This window comes from Penicillium citrinum (genome assembly GCF_028827155.1).
Source record: "Penicillium citrinum strain IBT 23319 chromosome Unknown utg000005l:1.0-1900146.0:1.0-1900348.0, whole genome shotgun sequence".
NCBI classification, from domain to species: Eukaryota; Fungi; Ascomycota; class Eurotiomycetes; order Eurotiales; family Aspergillaceae; genus Penicillium; species Penicillium citrinum.
Window position 1 is genome coordinate 1189688 of NW_026622690.1, and position 18288 is coordinate 1207975.

The 18288-nt window shown below is 46.2% G+C and overlaps 9 protein-coding genes across 9 annotated transcripts; 7 read left to right on the plus strand and 2 right to left on the minus strand.

The window, feature by feature from the left end:
- Positions 1–137: 137 nt before the first annotated feature.
- Positions 138–825, plus strand: N7469_006278 (putative prefoldin subunit 2; the record flags this gene model as incomplete). Its single annotated transcript, XM_056645196.1, has 4 exons — positions 138–177; positions 245–335; positions 501–693; positions 793–825. The coding sequence occupies 4 exons, from the start codon at positions 138–140 to the stop codon at positions 823–825; spliced, it is 357 nt and encodes a 118-aa protein (XP_056500434.1).
- Positions 826–2544: 1719 nt separating this feature from the next.
- On the plus strand, positions 2545–3501 carry N7469_006279 (nuclear transcription factor Y subunit beta; the record flags this gene model as incomplete). The annotated part of the gene is made up of 3 exons (XM_056645197.1): positions 2545–2701; positions 2977–3087; positions 3149–3501. The coding sequence occupies 3 exons, from the start codon at positions 2545–2547 to the stop codon at positions 3499–3501; spliced, it is 621 nt and encodes a 206-aa protein (XP_056500435.1).
- A 943-nt stretch (positions 3502–4444) lies between these two features.
- On the plus strand, positions 4445–6947 carry N7469_006280 (uncharacterized protein; the record flags this gene model as incomplete). The annotated part of the gene is made up of 3 exons (XM_056645198.1): positions 4445–4508; positions 4675–5788; positions 5843–6947. The coding sequence occupies 3 exons, from the start codon at positions 4445–4447 to the stop codon at positions 6945–6947; spliced, it is 2283 nt and encodes a 760-aa protein (XP_056500436.1).
- A 465-nt stretch (positions 6948–7412) lies between these two features.
- On the minus strand, positions 7413–8570 carry N7469_006281 (TatD family hydrolase; the record flags this gene model as incomplete). The annotated part of the gene is made up of 1 exon (XM_056645199.1): positions 7413–8570. One exon carries the CDS (start codon positions 8568–8570, stop codon positions 7413–7415), a length of 1158 nt encoding a protein of 385 aa, XP_056500437.1.
- A 610-nt stretch (positions 8571–9180) lies between these two features.
- N7469_006282 (uncharacterized protein) lies at positions 9181–10413 on the plus strand (the record flags this gene model as incomplete). Its single annotated transcript, XM_056645200.1, has 1 exon — positions 9181–10413. One exon carries the CDS (start codon positions 9181–9183, stop codon positions 10411–10413), a length of 1233 nt encoding a protein of 410 aa, XP_056500438.1.
- Positions 10414–10605: 192 nt separating this feature from the next.
- N7469_006283 (proline racemase family protein) lies at positions 10606–11616 on the minus strand (the record flags this gene model as incomplete). Its single annotated transcript, XM_056645201.1, has 1 exon — positions 10606–11616. One exon carries the CDS (start codon positions 11614–11616, stop codon positions 10606–10608), a length of 1011 nt encoding a protein of 336 aa, XP_056500439.1.
- Positions 11617–12449: 833 nt separating this feature from the next.
- N7469_006284 (FAD-dependent oxidoreductase) lies at positions 12450–13565 on the plus strand (the record flags this gene model as incomplete). The annotated part of the gene is made up of 3 exons (XM_056645202.1): positions 12450–12583; positions 12646–12757; positions 12816–13565. The coding sequence occupies 3 exons, from the start codon at positions 12450–12452 to the stop codon at positions 13563–13565; spliced, it is 996 nt and encodes a 331-aa protein (XP_056500440.1).
- A 787-nt stretch (positions 13566–14352) lies between these two features.
- Positions 14353–16033, plus strand: N7469_006285 (amino acid transporter; the record flags this gene model as incomplete). The annotated part of the gene is made up of 5 exons (XM_056645203.1): positions 14353–14499; positions 14564–14825; positions 14902–15093; positions 15156–15544; positions 15617–16033. 5 exons carry the CDS (start codon positions 14353–14355, stop codon positions 16031–16033), a joined length of 1407 nt encoding a protein of 468 aa, XP_056500441.1.
- Positions 16034–16775: 742 nt separating this feature from the next.
- On the plus strand, positions 16776–18173 carry N7469_006286 (MCT family MFS transporter; the record flags this gene model as incomplete). The annotated part of the gene is made up of 4 exons (XM_056645204.1): positions 16776–17442; positions 17513–17618; positions 17672–17947; positions 18011–18173. 4 exons carry the CDS (start codon positions 16776–16778, stop codon positions 18171–18173), a joined length of 1212 nt encoding a protein of 403 aa, XP_056500442.1.
- Between the last annotated feature and the right edge of the window lie 115 nt (positions 18174–18288).

Genomic DNA, 18288 nt, shown 5'->3' on the forward strand with positions numbered 1-18288 from the left:
ACTTGATCTTTGCTCCGTGCTATGCTCAAAGTTTCTCCCGCAGCGGTTGCCGTGAACTTTTAAGTAACCGCCCCGCATCGTCATCTCAACCTTTGAGCTTCCTGAATCGCATTCCCCCGAGCGCGTTAACCATCATCATGTCGAGCCAACAACAAATTGATCCGAAGAAGCAGCAGGGTATGTCATATATAGGAAAGCAAGCCCTTAAATACCCACAAATACTGACACTCGGTCCCCACAACAGAGCTGCAGTCTCAGTATACGAATTTCAAGAACACCCTCCAACAACTAGCGCAGAAGATTGGTGATATCGAGCAAGAAGCTGAGGAGCACAAGTGAGTCTATCATTTTCTTCAAAAGGAGGCATAGGGCTACAAAGCTTGGGAAAGTGGCCGAGTCTCTCTAGCGCTCAAACTACGATCTCATGTCGCAGGTCATCTTGGCAGGCTAGCACTCTGAGTATCGACTAAATGCTAATGACAATCTCGTTTGCTTCATAGGCTTGTTATTGATACACTTGACCCTCTCCCCGAAGACCGCAAATGCTTTCGCATGGTGAATGGAGTTCTGGTGGAGCGCACGATTAAGGACGTTCTCCCGACATTGAAAACCAACTCAGATGGATTGAAGCAGGTGCTGGAAGATATGCTGAAGCAGTACAAGACTAAGCAGTCTGACCTGGATAGCTGGAAGGTGAGTTGAACGCTTGAATGATATCATGCAGCTTCGAATGGTGGAATAGGCGAACTAGATCATGGAACTTAGCTAACTTTTTTCCTTTCCATATTATAGAAGAAGAACAACATCCAGGTGGTACAACCTTGAAAAGTTACTTAGATTGTCTTGTATAATTTGTTTCCGACTCTTTGTTTAGAAGCATCTATGTGGGAGATTGAGGGGGGGTACTGGGCGTTTCATTTACGGGCAAGGCACCCAACCAGACAAAATCTAGCGTTTCACTTGACCAGTGGGAATGAAAATTCAAGATGACATGATATATGAAAATTTGATTGCCCAACCACTGCTTGTCACTTGACAATCTATCCTGCCATGACTATGAGATGCTGATGAATCCCAGTCTAGTGGATATACTATTCTACACTACTTGTCACCAGCATAACCAACTATAATCTCAATAAGCAGCTCTAATGGGCCTGTCTCAACTACAGCCGATTGCTAAAAGTAGTATGTGTATGTTTGGAGACTAATCCTGTGCAATGGATAACTAAGATCTCCCTTCGCCTGCATATTGGTGGATGCAAGCCTGAATGCCTGACCAACGAACAAAGTAGATGCTTTAAGCCCTGGAATTCAACCAGGGCTTAGATCAGCGAGGGCCTGTAAGATCCCCGATCTACATCCAACTAGATAAAATTCTTCCATGTAGTTTTCTATTTTCGTGTAATTCGAAGGTGATCAATGTTAGATTGGAGAGGAATCACCTATCAGTATACAGTAGTGTACGGTAAATAGAATACTAATATTACCAGATATTCAGTACCACTTGTGGCTATGGCTTGTAATATACCGTAATGATACTCCACCGGCTCTGCAACTTCGCCCGCGCTGAACTCCTCTCGACTTCTTTCGACTCTTTGCTTCTCTTTCAAACAATTTTATCTTCGATTCGCGCGGCTGGATCGGAAATCCTCATTCCAGTTCTTATAGCTCCCCAGGTTATCGATCTCCTTCTTGGTGGGTCGAGATACTGTTTAATATTGTCAACTCTACTTGGTGAGTGGTCAACCTGGGTCCCTTTCGATCAGCCAGTTCTGGTTCGCCAATTGCTCTCATGGCGGGCTTCCACCCCCCTCCAAGTCACCCAACCCCAAAACCTCCGCAGCGCTCTGACTCTGACGCCAGAACGAATCGGAAGATTCAAAGATCCACTGGATCCCTGGTCCCATTGACCTCATTGCTTCCGGCTAAAGGTTAGCTTCTTGCTTTTCGGCTCTCCTCTTCCCTCCCCCGCGCAACCCTGCACAACGTGCGACGGAAGTTGGGCTCTCCCCAATCCGACCCACACCCTCCGCTTCCCGCGTTGCATCAGAGATTCAGCATAGAGGTTCCTTTCCCAACGCGTGAGGCGCGCCCATTGGTATTGGAATTAGCATTTGCACTGCAGCTGGTGTGACGCGATCGTATCTGAACCCTCCAGGCTATTCCCTATTTCATTCCTGTTTTTAGCCCCAGAAGCCTAATCGGGTCTGCGTGCCAGCGCGTCGCAAAGTCCAGAGCGGAGCTTCTGCGCATTATTCTCCCACCACCACCACCAGACCCTAGTTGATATTCTTGAGGCAGCTGCGTGAAGTGTTCGTACCCAGCCAATACCACATCAGCCCAGTTTACCTGACCACCTACATCATACCTTCTCAATACCCTCTCAGCCGATCTTGGGCTTGTCACTGCACACTGGAGTAGTGATCGCGCATACGCATCGGTCATTCGGGATTACTGACGTGGTCATTGCCAGCAGAGCGAATATCCTAGCCTTAATTTGACGCCCAAAGGGCCCGCCATCGAAGTTTTCAAATAGTCATAACCATGTCGTCGGCCTCGCCCTCAAAGGAACCGGATGTAGACCCCGAGGTGCAATCGGGTGAAGACCAGGAGCATATGGACAAAGATCAACTTGACCACGCGGTGGGACAGGGTGAATTTGAAGTGAAGGAGCAAGATCGGTGGCTCCCGATTGCAAATGGTTAGTTGCGTCGCCTTGCAGACCTTTCGGTTATTCTGATTTGCGCGTACCTTGCTGCTGATGACGGACCACTACCGTCGGCGGTTTCTGTCTCCCCCGCCTTTTTTGCCCGCCTTTCCAGAATGCTTCCCCTCTCTATAAAATGTCTACGAGAACCAACGACAGCAAAGAGATTGTGAAATGCTTTCGGGGGGGAATTCGTTCAAAGGGACCATTCACATCGTTGGATATCTACTTTCGAGAGAAAACATCATGCTAATCTGTAATACATCTAGTCGCTCGCATTATGAAACTGGCCCTGCCTGAAAATGCAAAGATCGCAAAGGAAGCTAAAGAGTGCATGCAAGAATGCGTTAGTGAGTTTATCTCATTTATCACGAGTGAAGGTCAGTATCTTATTCCATCATATACTCGTTTTCGTGAATCTTACCCTAATAATTGGAATAGCCTCGGAGAAGTGCCAGCAAGAGAAGCGCAAGACAGTCAACGGTGAGGATATTCTATTTGCCATGACTTCGCTTGGATTCGAAAATTATGCCGAAGCCCTGAAGATCTATCTCTCCAAGTATCGTGAGACTCAATCTGCTCGCGGTGAGAACCAGCGACCTCCAAGCAGTGGCTACGGTGGTCCGGTCCCTGGTGCCGCTGGCCAAGGTCGCCCTGGGTTCCCTGATAGTGCCGAGGGAGCGAACAGCATCATGAACCCTACCTTGGACCCCTCACAGGCAGACGCTTCGGCATACGGGTATGCGCCTATGGTTGGCGAAGCGCATAACGGTGCTGGGGGTGACGCCTACTAAAGGGAGGACTAACACTTAAGATTTTGATGTTCGGAGAGATGGCGTCGGGTTATTTCATGGGTATATTCAGGGCCCGAGTCGTCTCTTTTTCTTTTTCTATTAAACGTTCTGGGTTTCCTTCGTATGCCAACCATGTGGGACCCCACTGAATGGGATGCCTACTTCTCTGTTTTCTTGTCTATTTGCCTGGAGTTCATGCGGGATATTGGCGGGACAAATGATGGCAACTTGTATTTATGACCGACGTCTTGTACTATTTTCCCGATAGAAATAAGACACCCCGCGGCCACTGAGGTTCTTTGCCTGTTATTTTTTACTATGCAACTGGATGCAGCTCCCATACGAGGCTCCTATACTTCCCGAAACTAAGTTTACTCCAAACCCACTTAGCCTGGGGAAATACGGAGTCCTTAGGGACGACCCTTGGCAACCCTTGGGAAGTTTGCCATCTCAGACTCTGATAAGCTGTTATCGACGCTGCAGTCATTGGCTGGGACTGCAGTACAGTATGTAGGCGTACATACATTGTGTTTTGCCTATGCCTCGCAGTACAACCTACAGCAGCACATTCATTCGAGTAAATGAGAAGAAGTCATCTTCACTTGCTCCATTCATAATACTTTGAATTCAATATTTACCTCCATAATCCTCAGTTTATATGAATTGCACTTGCACTGTACTGCATTAATCGCCTCTCAATCATTACCTAAGCCTCCGCATTCACGTGAGCCCCGCCCCGGCACCGGGCAGAACCCGAGCCAGCAAGTCAAAGTCGAGACTTTCCGAACTTTTCGTTGTCTCGCCGCATTTACGACGCTCGGCAATAGTTTTTTTTTTGCCTACAGCATGCCTTGAGAGGTTGTCGCGAATGACACTTCCACAAAATAGTGCAGGGCAGTGGTTGGTCTGCACAGGGAATGATGTCGATGATTCCTCACCAACTATGTCCTCCAACGATAACGCCCCCTCGCCGCTCCCGGCCGACGGCGTGAGCAAGCGCAAGCAGGGTATGTACTTTACGCCTTGCTCGTTTTCTCTCTTTTCTCCGAGTTGGGGAAGCAGAATGTTTGCTCGTTACTAGTTTTCTCTAGACTTGCGATTATCGATATATCTTCCGTAAACTCTCGTTCGTTTTTAGATATATTCGCTGACCTACGACTCCAAATCTACTAGGTTCCGCCGCCTGCGTTCACTGTCACCGGCGCAAGGTCCGCTGTGACGCTCGTGTTGTCGGACTTCCATGCACAAATTGCCGCAGCTCTGGCAAAACTGACTGCCGTATCCACGAGAAAAAGAAGCGTTTGGCGGTGCGGTCGATCCTCGATCCCGTTCCGATCCGATCTCGGCCACTGCCAACCTCTGAGCAAGTCGCCAATTCAGTCACTACGGCCACGACATTGCCTCCGAGCTTTCCTACTGCGTTCCCAGGAGGCCAATCGTCCAATCCTCTCTCAGGCGGTCCCACACAACATGGATTTCTATCAAATGTTCAACCGGAGCCCTTTGCACGCCAAGGCCAGGACATGTCGCATGCCCGCGAGGCTCATACCGAGATGGAGCAACATCTCGTCAAGTTGATTGATGAAGAGGATTCTAATAGAAGGGAAATTCAGCGAGGTGTGCGTGCCTTTTACGTTGGACATGAACACTCCAATATGTCGTTTTTGATTCGACAACAACGTGATCAGGATGATGATGTATATCATTTCCCAAGCAATGAAATCCCACGGAGACAAATGAAAACAGGCCACGACCAGCTATTAATGGACGCATTGACACTCCCCGAGCCAGCTTTAGCGGATGAATTGGTCCATGCCTATTTTACCTACGTCAATCCAGGATACCCTCTCGTCGACGAGGATCTTTTCATGACGCAATATCGAAATCGAGATCCTGCCGATCCGCCACCAATTCTGCTTCTGCAGGCCATTTTGCTAGTTGGTGCGCATGTCAGTCGAGCGAAAGCCGAGCGAGATGCTCTTAAGGAGATCTTTTTCCGTCGTACAAAATATTTATTTGACAATCGCATTGAGCGAAACCGCGATATTCTTGTACAAGTGGCATTACTTCTCACTTGGCATTCGGACAGCGCGGATGACGATGTTGCTGCAGACGCACACTTTTGGGTCGGCGTTGCGGCACGGATTGCTACTGGCTTGGGAATGCATCGTAATCCAGTCTCAAGTCGCTTTGTAACTCGCGATAGGAGGATGTGGAGGCGGGTCTGGCACATCATGGTACAGTTTGATGTGATGGTTTCTCTTTCGTATGGTCGACCACAAGCAATGTAAGACGACTTAATTGCTATTTATCCCTGATCTATACTGACTAACTCCTCCAGCAATTTGGATGATTCAGATGTAGCGCCATTAACGCCCGCTGACTTCGAGAATTGCGGCCCTCACGTGCAAACCGAGTTTGTGATCCATTTCACCGAGCTTTGTACTATGATCTCGTATCTCATTAGAGATCGATTTGGCCTCCGTGCCTCTGATGAACGACGAAAAGCTGTCCTCCAAGAAGCCGACGAATCACTAGCTAGTTGGTCTCTCAAACTACCAGACAACTTGCGACTCCGAGCCTCTGATATGGACCCATGGTCTGCTATGCTACATCTAACCTACAACAATTTCCTCATTTTACTGCATCGACCTCACCCCCGCGCTTCGGCATACTCAGACGACTATGGACCCCACGATGCAGAAATTTGCAGTGCTGCAGCTGGTGTTATTGCTTCCATCTTCGAAGAGCTCAGACTCAATGATCGCTTGAAATTCCTCTGGTACACTGGAGTCCACACTCTATTCACCGCCATGATCCAAGTACGAGTCGAACTGCGATTCTCGAACCCTGTTCTAGCCATCAACGCGCTTCGTCGTTTCGATTCGGCTTCTTATTCTTTGCGAGAATTGGCGCAGTATTGGGTCCATGCTGGTACAATTCTTCGCCTCTTCGAGGACTCGAAGCGTCTTCAGGATGATCTGCGTCTCGATCGATCTAAGCAATCATTCAACGGCACTCAAGCCACCAAGTTGCCCGTCACCACACCTGATGCCGCGGCTGCGGCTATCGCTGCTCAAACACCACAGCCACTTGCATTCGGTGTTCCTACCCCAGAATCCACTCCAATGCAACAGACAACGATTTCACCGCAGCCATCCGCAACTCCGCAATTCGATAATTGGATAACTGCACCACTTAGACTCAATGTGGGTCCATTGGAGACGAATGACCCTTACTCGAATACCGCTATGCAGGTAGACCATATGGAAACAAGCCGCGATTATCCAGATTGGAGACAACTTTTCTCCTTTACGGATGCAGACTTGCCAGTCTCCTCCATGCCGATGGAGGGACTGATGGAATTGGAAAATGAATGGCGCCAGATTTATTGGCAGGATACCCCCATGGCGGATCTCATGCAAGATGGCTGGATCCCGGGCTAGTCGTTTTCCTCTTCTTGTATATACCCGATCTCTTGGCGTTCGGGAACTTGACCTTCACCTTTTTCTCTTTCACACATACACATCAAGCGACGACATTCCCACCATGCGACTGCTCTCTTCCCAAACGACTAGACGAGAATGAAAGATACGCAGAGGCTCGGCCCTCCACGAGAGTTTATACAAAAGACTCGTACGATACCATGTCTTAAACGAACATATACAACCCTTTCTCTTTCTCCCAATAGAGCTATACATTTATACCAGGGCAAGAATATTAAATTGGGTTCATTACTAGTTTCATTACTATTAGTATGCGTGGAGCACCTTCACTTATCCCCTTGGATATGTAGTTCAACTACATATATGTATTAAGGACTGCGTAGGAAAGGGTCTGAAAAGAAAATGACAACGCCAGATATGCTCTATGATATTCTAGGACCGGTCATCTGATACCCACATTCCTGTCTAACCATAAACAAAGCGATTCCAGTTATCCGCCAGCTGTTTCACACCAGCTCTCAATTCCCACCCTCGTAGTTCACATATCTGCCGTGCAACATCCTCCAACAGATCATCCATCTGCGGACCCGCGACATGCAGATCGCTTTCAATTAAGATGCGGTTATCAGGCAAAGCCTTGATAACATCCGCAACCTTTTTCGTCGAAGCCCCGCTAAAATTAATCACCGCTGAGAAAGAGAAGTATACATCAGACGGATTTTTCGGATGTAAAAACTGACGTATAGGTTCGACCGGCCCGCTATAAGAATGCATACAGACACGAGGCGGAAAGGGTAATGGTACATCTTTCTTAGTTTCCTTGCTTTTTGTATCTTGTCTGTCATCATCTTCATCTCCCGATAATGCACCTTCAGCATCCTTCTGCTTGTCCCTCGCCCGCCGTGAGAGCACGTTTTTCTCATGACCCGACCATAATTCTTTAAATAGGTCGAAAACCACTCCGTGGGCTTGTACACTGTGCACGGAAACGGGACGCTGCATCTCGCCCGCAAGTTCGAGCTGGGCTTTCAATATTGCTCGTTGATGATCCATCTTCACCTTGTAGGGAGATAGTTTTCTGCCCTCTCGAGATCCAGGCGTCAGTCCTTCATCCCGGGATGAGATTTCTTCCGTCGTCCATACACCTGGTAGTCGGAATGCTTTATCTAGTCCCACCTCACCGACTAATGAGGCTGGAAACCGATGTAAGTATTGTCTGGTTTCAGATAGAAGCGTAGATATGGGTTTTGGAGTTGGAAGTTGATCGATGAATCCCGGGTCAGAAGCAGGCGACGGCGTCAGAACGTTGGTGTAGTGATCCTCTTTGGATCGCGGGGTCGTGGAAGTGGTGTCATCGATAATCTGGTGCGAGAACCATGGATGCCAGCCAAAACTAGGCAAAACACGTTGTCTTTGCGAATAATCTTTTGAGTGATTGATGCTTTCTGCGGTCTGTGCCACGAGCTCTTGGTCTTGAGCTCTTGTTGCCATGACTGTCAGTGTTGTCGTTTTCATGGCGGGTATTTGCTCCACGACTGCCATTGTGTCTGTAGGGTGACAGTGTGCATCGTATATGCCCAGCTCCCAAGGAAAGTCATCGTCATGAGACTGAGGGGGTGTCATGGTGAAGATGGAAGAAATAGAAATGAAGTTGAATAGGCAGTCTTTTTGGAGATTCGCGCTACGTCATCAGGTGATCTCGGTGGAGAAACGAAGTATACACTTACTTACGTTATAACATCCATGGATTCGATAGGGAGAATGAATGGTACAAGTTTGATAGACACCTTCTCCCTAAAAATAGGTATTTGTGCTCAGCATTGTACAGATTGCCTGTACTGGCCTTGTTTCTACGGGTCAAATCTACCCCCGGTATAGGCTGAAAGGGACTGATTACTCTTACTCTAGACAGCATATTGTCCAGAAGATAATATTCCGTTAACATCTAACTTCGTAATAATAAGCACTATAGGATCCTTATTCATTAATCGATCAAAATCCAACACATTCTTCACTTCATATCTGATGTTCTAACAATCCAATTATATTTTCAAATCGTCCTAGCTGGAATCATGCCAAGCGCTTCCCCGGATGATGTAAGGCATCACATGCATTTCTCCGCGTTTCAAAACATCAAAGGAGCACATTCGGACCGAGTGGATTGTCACTCGACCAAGTTGGCCTTTCTTCTTTTCCTCTTCTCGCATTCGACAATGCTATTATCTCTTTCTTAATGGGTACCCTGCTGACGACGTTACTGGCGCTACCAGTATTAGGTCTGATTTGTTTACCACTTATCATCTCAGCCTGGATCACCGTCGTTTTCGCCTTGTTCACCTTATTTGTACGTCTTTCCGTGATATATTTCGAGCTCCTCTATGAGTTCACGGTTAGCTTCTTTACTCTTCCATTAGTCAATTCATCTCTCTTGACTTTTGTACCATCCGAGCCTCCCACGCCAGCAGCGGGTAATTCGAGGCGAAACTCAGCATATGGCCTGATTCGGTCCCGCAAGAGCCAGGACTCTCTTTCATCCTGGTCGATTGTCGAGGCTCAAGATGAATCATCTAAGAAATCGAAAAATATCTACGCTCGAAACATGGCTGAGGCTCATCATCTGCCGACAGGTTTCGGTCTCCCTGTCAGTGGTGACGAGCGACGAGACTTTGAAGGCGTTGGAGGATGGAGGTCCTGTCCCGATCGGCCACGATCCAAAAATGGACCAAAATCTCCTTATGAAAGGCTAGTGAGCCCCGTAGGATCTTCGCCAGACCAAAGTGCCACAGGCGACACCCATTCAGACATGATTGATGAAGATGAGCGTGCATGGTTGTCTCTAAACAATCGACTCGAGCTTCCATCCCAAATCATAACATGGGGATCCAGCTCTAATGTAGCCAGCCCAACAAAATATGGATCATTCTCACCCAGGGCCAGCATATCCCATGGATTCATTCCCATCAAATCACCTCGTTTCCATCAAACACAGACCCACCACGGCTCAAGACATCACCATCGTTCGCACACAACATCTTCGCTCTCTATATCGGAGCACAAGACTGCGAATGGAATGTCGGTTAGCCTACCAAATTATTCCGACCATGCCGTGTCACCGTCAGCATCGAGACTGGCTCCGTTCATGACACCGCAGCCCTATTCTACATTGTGGTCATCACGGACTATGCCAGCAAATAACACTGGTAGTGGTATGTCTAATTCATTTGATGGAGGCTACTTCGCCCTACCACGGCCTGAAAGTCACTATGTATCTCCACTAGAGACAAGAGAAAGCCCGAATTGGAGTGGTTATACTACGCCTGGAACAAAAACACCTGATGATAAAAACCCCGTGACTATTCAGTCAACGCGACTTATGTCGCATTATCCCACAAGCATCAGAAACCGCAGAAAAACCATATCAGGGTACAATGCGAAACCGGGCACAAACAACGAATGGCTGGGTTGAAACAGTCGAGAAATTACTTGGGACTTCATGAATCTACTCGCACTTACTGAGACAAAATCGGTTGTCTTTTCGAGCGATGATTTTTCACTGGTGATTAATTGCCAGGAACAAGTTGGGAAGTTTGAGGCTATAGTAATTGAACATATGCATGATTATTTTAGCACTACTGTGTACCATGCTAAACTTAGTGGACTAGATTAAGAAGCCAGTTGGGAAAGGATCATCTGGATCAAGACGAAGCTGCTTCTCCCCTGTTATCCAAGCCCTACCTCGGATGTTGGGCAGAACTGCCTCATAATCCCCCACTCTATCAAGACCTCGTATGCGGCCAACAAATTGAGTGTCGATAATACTTTGGAAAGTAACACTCTCTCCAACACCTATCAGTCCCCTGGCGTGCAATACAGCAAGTCGGGATGAGCTTCCCGTGCCACAGGGACTCCGATCTAGTCGCCCAGGAGTGACGATGACTGTATGTCTCAATGATATCCTCCCATCTTGAATAACCAATGGCTGGCTTATCACAATGTTATTAACACCACAAATAGAGGAATTCTCCGGATGCGTGGGCATGCACTGAGCTAGCACCGCCTCCTTCACTCGTTTTCCAAGGCTGATAAGTTGATCCCCATGCGAGGTGTCGACAACGGCATTCAAATCTTTAGCCTGTGCAATGACATACCATTGACCTCCGTATGCAATGTCAACAGAAATTTTCCCGACTCCAGGGACATCAACCTCCATGTCGAGGGCATAGACGAATGCCGGAACATTATCGAAAGCCACGGATTTGCATTGACCATTCTCGCACTCTGCCATTGCAGTAATTAAGCCCGCAGCGGTATCCAATTTTAGTTCGGTAAAGGGTTCCTTCATTGGAACCATCCCTGTCTCCAGTAGAACTGTAGTCGTGCATATAGTATTGGATCCGGACATTGGAACCCAGTCACCCGGTGCCATGATCAAGAAGCCAGCATCAGCGCGAGGATCACAAGGTGGAACAATGACCATTCCACTCATTTCTGGTCTTCCTCTGGGCTCATGAAGTAAAAGACGGCGTAAATCGTCATATTCTTTTATGTACCGGGATAGTTTCTGATGCATCGTTTTGGCGGGAAGATCGAGTATACCACCGACAATGACATCGCCAGCTTCTCCCTCGCAGTGGGATGAGACAATTGATAGTCCGCGTTTTGAATGCATGTTATATATTTTCGAGTATCCCGAGTCTCTTAATCGATTATGTTCCTCCTTCTTGAGATTATCGAAATCGGCAATCCTTGGCCGACTTGAATCTCAATGAAGAATACCTATTACAAGTAGATATATGCGACGTAGCTGGGTAAACAATCACCCAGCGCCTTCACCTGCGGAAGTACATGCATCAAGCTTTTTCAGAAAATATATCAGTAATAGTATTTATATTCCACATGGAATAGTAGATGTCTACTCGGAGACCGGCCGATACGTATTTTGGGTATTTCGGAAACTCTTTCCTGATTGACAGCCTGGAGGGGCTGCTCGACGTATTAGTAGAGGAGAACTTGTTAAGTTCAAATGCAACACAGCTGATAATTAGTAGTGTGAGTTAGCGGGTACTATTTAATAGGACTAGGTTGTTAGAGAGCTGTCTTTTCGCTTGCTAGCCCTAATCAACAATAGAACGGCGGGTTTATACTTCAACTCCAAGTTTAAAGGCATAAGCAAAATACCAGTCTAGCTCTGAGATCCACTTAAAATCAAGCAATCGGCCAGATAGTAAGTACTCATTTATTAGTGTAATCATTCACGCAAAATAGATAGCATATCTAATATGAGAATTATTCAAGGATTATCGTGAAGGTCGTTCCGGCGAATTGCGGGGAAAATGCCAACACGTGAAGTATCCAGGGGAAAGTAGTTCCGTTCTTTGAATTCAGAATGGAATGGGCCCATCCCAAGAGTCCAACCCCTATCTATGTAAATAGCTTCTCTATAAACCTCTTTCTTGAAGAAAGGAAAAGTCTCCACAGGTCATTGTTAACTGCAATATCAGAATGGAAGTTGGAATCATCGGTTCAGGCATTATTGGGCTTCTTTCCGCCTTAACCCTCACTGATGCTGGCTACAAAGTGACTATTATAGCACGCGATCTCCCCGGTGACGATTCACAAGACTGGGCAAGTCCATGGTAAGTACCCCGGTAATCGAATCTTCTGAAATTGCTTGTTTGCTGATGAGTTGGATGTCTAGGGCTGGAGTGTCGATCTTCCCTCATCCTGATGTTGGAGGTCATTCTCTCCAGACAGAGAACTTCAAATACTTTTGGGCCCTAGCTCACAGGGATCCTACGAGTGGCGTTCAAGTAAGTCAAAATAAGAGTTGAGCGTCAATCAATGAGTTGTTTTAATAACCCAATTTAGGTCGTAAAAGCGACTGAATACTATGATGACCGCGACGATGATTCAAGCATTTGGTATAAGACTATGGTACCACGCTATCGTTTGATTCCTAGAGAAAAACTTCCAAGCGGGGCCAAAATTGGTTTTACATACACCTCTATGACTATTAATCCCGAGTATCTTCTTTCTTGGATTCAAAAACAGCTAGAAGCTCGCGGAGTCAGATTTATCCGGAAAACACTGAGCTCTATCGATGAAGCTAAAAGGATTACCGGTGCCAAATTCATTGTCCATGCATCTGGACTTGGAGCCTATGAACTTGCCAATGATAAAGCCGTGGAAGGTATTCGCGGACAAACCATGTTCGTCAAGACCGATTTCGAAGAGCTGAAGATGCATCAGGGCTCACATTACACCTATGTGATTCCTCGAATGTTTACCAATGGTGCTATTATCGGGGGTGTGAGTCAACCTGGGAGCACAGATCGCAAAGTGGACGTTGACTTGCGTGGGGATATCCTTCGACGTGTAAATGCACTGACTGGTGGAGGCATTGGTCCCGTTGATCTGGGAAAGGACGTACAGAAAGACATTGTCGCCTTCCGGCCTGGAAGAAAAGGGGGATATAGATTGGAGACTGATGGCGACACAGTGCATGCCTATGGATTCGCGGGTCTTGGTTACATTTTCAGCTATGGAGTGGCGTTGAAGGTGAAAGAGCTGATGGATTCGGTTTCCAGCAAAGATCGAACCCCGAGGAGTCGTCTTTAATCTACTTTCTATCATTAGCTATATACCAAAATCATTCGACTAGTACCTATACACTAAGTAGTACATTGGTTTATCTCAATCAAAATGTAGTGATCAAGTAGGAGCTATATATCAACGAATACTATTCGTCTACTGAGTCTGGGTATGTGGGCTAGATAGGTTATGGACAAGTCGTGGATTGCTTCAAGCTCACTATTGAGCAAGGACCAAGGTAACAACTTAAAGTCAAAATGGGCCAACCCACAGTATGGCATTAGCCCTGAATCACAGCTCCAGAACAACGAAAGCCGATATCAATTGAACACGGAACAACTTGCCCAAGATCATTTCACATCATTCCCTTGGCGCAGATTAGATGCCATTTGTCTTCCATTTGGCCAATCGTGGGGTCCAATTCATAGGGTATATACCCTAGCTCAGCCAGACTCGAGATAGCCGCCGGGAGGACTTGAACATTTGATGCCATCCCCCAACACTCAACAACTGAAGCCTACCGAATGACAATGATATCGCCACAAAGCATGACTTCTGCCTACCTTACTAAAGGAAATTGCAATAATCAACGAATCATGAAAATATGCCCCGGAAGAAGTTTCTTCATTTCTTATCTCCCCGCACCCCGGGTTCTGCTGGTGGATAACGCTAGACGCAATGGAGTAGAATATGGGGACTACTCGGTTCTAGATAATTAGCGACACACCCCAAAGTAACAAATATCTATTTGCTTGGTAGCCTCGAGTCATATAATCTCTATATCCCTGAAATAAATTGAAAGAAGCCTCTCATCATGGGTAAAAAGATGCATCCCGATCAAGATCCCGAAAATACTATAGAGCCGACTCAGTCACAGACTGGGGAGGTATTTGATACCAAACCCATCAACCAAGATGCTGTCTTTGGAGAGATCCAAGAAGGAGATACTAACTACAGAGATGTGAGTGTCAAGTCTACTGTCCTCTAAACAATTTTTTATAGTACCAGGCTAAAACATGATTCAGGTGAGTTGGATGGGCACGACGGCTTTGATGATAAAGACTCAAATTGGCCTTGGTGTTCTTGCAATGCCTAAAGTGTTTGATACACTTGGAGTAGTACCAGGTATAATCATAGTTATCGTGATAGCTGGGATGACAACATGGTCCAATTGGATGATTGGCGTCTTCAAATTACGCCATCCCAGCGTTTATGGAATTGATGATGTCGGGAAAATGCTGTTTGGTAGAGTTGGATATGAATTATTTGGCGCTATGTATACTTTGTGTGAGTACCCCTTAACTTTCATACCGAAATTCGTGGATACAATTCAGCTAAACTGAATCTCTGTTCTCTGTTTAAGATTGGATCTTCTCTGGAGGCTCTGGTCTTCTGAGCATCTCAATCTCATTCAATGCTCTATCTGACCACGCCACTTGCACGGCCGTTTTCGTTGCAGTTGCTGCCATAATTGCATTTACATTTTCTAGTATACAAACTCTCGCCCGAATAAGTTGGGTGGCCTGGATAGGGGCTGTGTGTATCATCGTTGCAGGTATGCTACTACTATTACGCTCGAGTCTAGCGATATATCACATTCTAACTGTATTACGATAGTATTCACTGTAACCATCGCCGTCGGAGTCCAAGGCCATCCTCCAGCTATTAACGGTGTTGTTCCCCCGTCTGATTACAAAGTCATTGGTAACCCCAATTTCGTTGAGGCTATGGCTGCCATATCAACCGTCTGTTTGACTTATGCCGGAACGCCCGGCTTTTTCAACGTTGTGTCCGAGATGCGAGACCCGCACCTTTATAATCGAGCCTTATGGATCTGTCAGATTATGGTTACCGTTATCTACATCGTGGTCGGAACAGTTGTATACTATTACTGCGGATCTCATGTTGCATCACCCGCGCTCGGTTCGGCGGGTGTTTTAATCAAGAAAGTCAGTTATGGCTTCGCCTTGCCAGGGTTATGTGCTTCTGTTACCCTTTTACTTCATGTGGGTTCTGATACTCATTGATTTTTATTTGGTGTCAGTGTATTTTTGCATAGCTAACGATCTTCATCGAAGTTACCTGCTAAACACGTCTTCGTTCGCATCCTTCGTGGAACGAGACATCTCGCTGGACAAACCATGATTCACTGGGTGACTTGGTTAGGATCTACCTTCAGTATAGTCACAATTGCGTATATTGTTGCAAGCAGTATTCCTGTGTTTAGTGATCTTGTATCACTTGTTGGGGCTCTGCTGGCAACATCCCTATGCTTTCAACCTATGGGTTGTATGTGGCTATATGATAACTGGGGACCTGGCAAGCGCGATAAATCCATGGGGTGGTGCTTGAAAGTTGCATGGTGCATCTTCATGATTCTTTCTGGTTTCCTTCTGACCATTGGTGGAACATATGCATCGATTGTAACCATCAAAAATTCTTATGAGAAGAGCGGCGGCTCTTCTGCGTGGTCTTGCGCCAACAATGACAACTAGAGTTGTGACAGTGATATGACTTGAAGCAGACTAGCTGTGATCCTACCTCTAGAGCTGGAATGTATATTTGGGTTTCTTTTCAATCGTTCATTGTTCTGTTCGGGATTTATTTCTAGTTTACCAAATTGGATAAACTTGCGACTGAGCCAATCATCGTCGCTCTTATAGATCCACATGGAGATGAAATTCATCAACTTGCTCCAATATCGGTATCATTACAGACCTTATTGAAAATACCTAATTTTCAGAACACTAGCTATGTACCTAATCCATGCATTCATTCCATTCAGAAACCATGAAAGAGCAGTCATGGGATTCATAGTTGGATATGTTGCTTCACTCCGCATGGAGTTCTCCGCGGCGGCATAGAATGAATCACCGGGAAACTCCACACTTTCAGAAAGTTCCACAGACTACTCGAGTAGCTAAAATATTTTCACGGCAGTGGATAGGCCGAGGGCCCATTTTGATACGCCGTTCGGCCATTTATGCCAATCACCTGCCGCTTGTGTTCTTTTTGTGAGCTGCTGTAATTGTACTTTATTCCAAAGTTAAAAGATCTTCTGCTGTCACCAAAGATTTACTATTTACCAATCCTCTATATCACTAAGTTATTGCCTTTGAAACCGTATACGACTCACTTCAGAGATAACACGACATAGAATGTCTATTGAAAGACAACCACAATCAACATCGACACCACCAGAAGTAACTCTGCCTCCTGAAGCAATTGACGACGACAATGAAGACAAATATCCAGAGGGGGGGGCTTAAAGCCTGGCTAGTCGTCTTCGGCGCATTTGGAATGCTGATTTGTACATTCGGCATGATGAGCTCGGTGGGAGTCCTCCAATCATACTGGGAAACACACCAGTTGAAAGAATATTCCTCGAGTGTAGTCGGTTGGGTTCCGTCAGTATTCGTATTTTTGAATCTCATGCTTGGTATCCAAATTGGACCAATGTTTGACAGGTACGGCCCTCGCTGGATTATTCTCATCGGATCTGTGCTCTACATCCTATCATTCTTCCTACTTGCTCAATGCAAGGAATACTACCAGTTCATGCTTTGCATGAGTATTCTTGGTGGAGCTAGTAGTTCTATGATCTCGACGCCTACAATGGCTTCTATATCACACTGGTTTCATAAACGTCGAGGTCTGGCGACTGGTATTGCAATGTCTGGTGCTAGTATTGGTGGTATTATCTTTCCGATTATTTTAAGACATGTCATTGATAAATTGGGGTGGGAATGGGCTCTTCGTATTATGGGATTTATCTTTGTCTTTCTTCTTACTATTGGAGATCTTTGTGTTAGAGGTCGACTTCCGGCGAAGTTGAGAAAGGGTACAATTGATATGAAATGTTTCTCGGATTCAAGATTCGTGTGGACGACAGCAGGGGCATTTTGTGGGTTTTTTTTCTCCTTTCTTTTGTTTTTCTCTCCAATCAAAAGGCTAATTCATTGTTTTACCTACAGTCAGTGAGATAGTTCTTTTCGCGTCCTTGGGTTTGATACCTTCCTATGCAGTATCACAAGGGTTCAGTTCTGGTACAGGGACTTATTTGTTGGTTGTGTTGAATACGTATGTGAACAATCCTATGAAATAGACTGAGTGACACTAATACTTTCCTATAGAGGGTCCGCCGTGGGACGATTACTAGCAGGCTTGACATCTGATCACTTCGGGGCCTTCAATACGATGACAATCGTCATAGCCTTTACCACGATCTGCATTTTTGTTCTCTGGGTGCCATTTGGTCGATACATTGGGGTTTTGTATCCTTTTTCATTCATTCTTGGCCTTGGCACGGGGAGTTTCCTAAGCATAACCCCTGTGTGTGTTGGGAGAGTGTGCAAGGTTGAAGAGTATGGACAGTGGCTTGGGACATGCTACTTCGTGAGCAGTTTTGGGTAAGATACCATTAAATCTCATTACTCAAGGTCAGAGTTACTTTGCTGATAATCTATATCTAGAACCCTAGTTGGTATTCCCATTGCTGGAGAACTACTTCAGGTCGCGGGCCCAACACGACTTGCTGCAGTCCTCGGGGGCATATTCGGATTAGCCCTAGTGAACTTCACTATTGCACGCTGGTCGTGCTTGAAGTGGAATTGGAAATGGCGAACAAAGGTTTGATATGTACAATATCACATTCGCAAGATCAGCCCGGACACTACTATGACCTGCAGTTCAAAGTTCTTGAAAGAAAATCTAGGTAGCGTACTGGGTAATATACTTGGAAAAGAGAGGT